This window comes from Nymphaea colorata, chromosome 10 (genome assembly GCF_008831285.2).
Source record: "Nymphaea colorata isolate Beijing-Zhang1983 chromosome 10, ASM883128v2, whole genome shotgun sequence".
Lineage (NCBI taxonomy): Eukaryota > Viridiplantae > Streptophyta > Magnoliopsida > Nymphaeales > Nymphaeaceae > Nymphaea > Nymphaea colorata.
The window spans coordinates 18,823,109-18,825,981 of record NC_045147.1 but is presented as its reverse complement, the minus strand read 5'-3'; the positions used below and the strand labels follow the sequence as shown (position 1 = coordinate 18,825,981).

At 46.0% G+C, this 2,873-nt stretch overlaps 1 protein-coding gene across 1 annotated transcript; it reads right to left on the bottom strand.

Moving 5' to 3' along the window:
* Positions 1 to 996: 996 nt before the first annotated feature.
* LOC116263053 (short-chain dehydrogenase reductase 2a) lies at positions 997 to 2,323 on the bottom strand. The gene is made up of 2 exons (XM_031642632.1): positions 2,204 to 2,323; positions 997 to 1,834 (listed from the first exon to the last, which is right to left on the bottom strand). The coding sequence occupies exons 1-2, from the start codon at positions 2,284 to 2,286 to the stop codon at positions 997 to 999; spliced, it is 921 nt and encodes a 306-aa protein (XP_031498492.1). The 5' UTR covers positions 2,287 to 2,323.
* Between the last annotated feature and the right edge of the window lie 550 nt (positions 2,324 to 2,873).

Genomic DNA, 2,873 nt, shown 5'->3' with positions numbered 1-2,873 from the left:
CCTTAAGGTAGTGTTGAATTGTGCTTTGATATCACTATAACAACTAGACACACTCCCACACTTGGCCTGAGCTTCTGATTCGATAGATCACAGCCTACACCCTAACACTTTCGGTTCGAGCCTCAATTATGACAACTAACCACTTTAACAACTCTCTTTGTAAGCTTATGAACACATCTCATAATGTTTAATGCATGATTAAACTTCTCAAAATGAGGCATTACACCCATGGCTTGGTCAGTAGACATAAATCAATCAAGCATACAAACACTTCCATACCAAAATTTAGGATATATAAATATAGACCTGGTTTATTACGAAGCCCAGGCATGGCCCAAGTCCGCCTCGGTTTACCACTTGGTTCAGGCTATCGGCGGCCATTAACCTTGTCAGATGAAACACCGCCACATTTTCTTAGTGCTGTTTTATCATTGTCATAGAGTAAAATCAACCAAAGACATATATACATGTAATCGCTGATAATGCTGCAAATCGATCAACACCAACTTCACCGCGTAACCTTACCCCCTTTTGACATAAAAAGCCAAAGAACTTTATGTCCAACTTAAATAAACGAATTTTTCACTACATTGCCCATGCAGCCAGGATTACTGAAACTTCTCATATTTTTCTTTTGGCAAGCTGGCCGGTTTCAAACTTCAAGCAGGAGCATCCTCAAGTTCTTGCATTCCTCATCATGAAGGCCTTATAGACAAGTAAATGGCTATCCCATTCAGTAATGCAGGTTTTGCGTTTCATTGTCACTTTATAACTGCAGTCTTTAGGATGCATATAGCTCTTTGGATGTTCTCCTCGTTAGCTCCACAAAAATGGTGACTTTTTGGATTTCTATTCGCCATTGGACTGCTAATCACCAACAAGAAAATCTTGAAGGAATGACATTAACATGGTTGGGAACTTAGGTAATACTGGTACAATTTGCCTCACAAGAAAGCAAGGGCTCACACAAACAGAATTGCTCCCTCTCTTTCTCAGTTACAGGCCTACGCAGTTTCTTATAGTAGTTACACCACCATCGACAACAAGGTTATGACCGCTGACATACTTGGATTCGTCACCGGCAAGGTAAAGAGCTGCCTCTGCAATATCCTTGGCCTTCAAGTTGGTGCCCTTCAAGTTGGCCAAGCTTGCAACAAATTCCTCCATCTTCTCCACTTCTTCCTCCTTTGGCATCCTGCTAGCTTCCATGTAGTCATCCTCTTCGTCACCATCACCTCTCCACGCATTGATCAGCATCGATGTGGCCACCCCAAACGGAGAAATGCAGTTCACCCTTATGCCATACTTCCCCAGCTCACACGCAGCGTTCTTGGTGAGGCCAACAATGGCGTGCTTGGACGCAGTGTAGGTGTGCGGACCAAGGCCACCCATGACACCAGCCACACTGGCCATGGAGATGATGCAGCCGGTGCCTCGGGGAACCATCACCCGAGCGGCGTGCTTCATTCCGAGCGCCACTCCCCGCACGTTTATGCGCATGACCCGATCGAACTCGTCGGCATCGAAGTCCATGATGCTCTTCTTGGATTGATTCCCCAGCACCCCGGCATTGTTGACGAGTATGTCCAAGCGTCCGTGCCGGGAAACGGCGTAGTCCACCGCGCGGCTGACGTCTGACTCCTGGCAGACGTCGCAGTGGAGGAAGGTGACGATCGTTTGAGATGTGATCGTGAGGGCGTGGGCGAGCGCATCGCCAGCTGCGTCGTCTACGTCGGCAATGAGGACCTTCGCACCGTGCCTTGCAAAGAGCCGAGCTATTGCTTCCCCGATCCCTCGAGCTCCCCCTGTTACGATTGCAACCTTTCCCTCGAGCCTGCATAATGAATCAAACAAACAGAAACCGCTTCTCAGCAGTTGATAAAAAGTTTCGATTCGTTGTTGGTCCCTTGATGCTTTTTCTTATGCTTTTTTCTGACTACCTTCTTGCACCTGCTTCCTCTTCTTTCTGCTTTCCCTTTTTGTTTGGAAATTAACAAAACCCTCTAGACTTTGTGCAACAGTGTGGCATTCCACTACTTGGGAGATGGGCTCGAGTCAGGATGTTAGAAGCACAGATGATTATGCTCATAAGAGATGAAAGATTGCCAGGTTTTAAAAAACCTAAAGATCTTGTCTCAGATTGATCGTTTGTGGCTATGCCTGTGTTCCCCGGGAGAGAAAGAGAGAGAGAGAGAAAGATTACCTTCGAGGGGAAGGAGTGCCGGCCTCTCTAGCTAATACTTGCATCCCAGGAAGTGAATTTTCTGCCATAATTTTGACTGCCATTTTCTCGTCCAACCAGGAACTGAGGACACCAACAGAGAAAGCGAGCGAGAGAGTAAGAGAAATCTTTCTGATGGACAAAGAGACAGATGCTTCGATGAATAAGTGGTGTTATGATGCTGTATTTATAAGTCAAAGGTGAGACAACATTCCCTTCGTGAATTGAATAAGCACCATTACCATGACTTCTACTGTGCACCGTCCAGCTCAACTTGGCTCGGCTCATTTGATAATGCAAGCATAACATGCAGGTCACTTCCCCAGCTGCTTGTTTTTTTTCTCTCTCTCATGCAGGTCACTTCCCCAGCTGCTTGTTTTTTTTCTCTCTCTCTCTAAAATTTTGGTGTTGGAAATTTCTCAGTAAGAGTCTCGTCCCTTGGAACAGAAGCAAACGTCCCAACTCGCGTGCGCATCCGGCCGTGCATAGAATCGGCCGGAGCCCTTCCCACCATTAAAATAATATCGATGTTGTCGGCATCTATCTCCTTTTTCGCGCTATTCAAGTCAAGCAAGAGTACCTGCTCGGTTGGCCTGTAGATGTTTCAGATGCTTCTTCCTTTTCATTATTTTAAGCTTAACACTCCATTCTT

Bases quoted from the DNA above. Each gene is read 5' to 3' on its own strand.
- LOC116263053 (XM_031642632.1), bottom strand. From the start codon at position 2,286: ATGGCAGTCAAAATTATGGCAGAAAATTCACTTCCTGGGATGCAAGTA. The intron at 1,835-2,203 runs GTAATCTTTCTC...TTCATTATGCAG, and splicing joins GGCACTCCTTCCCCTCGAAG to GCTCGAGGGAAAGGTTGCAA.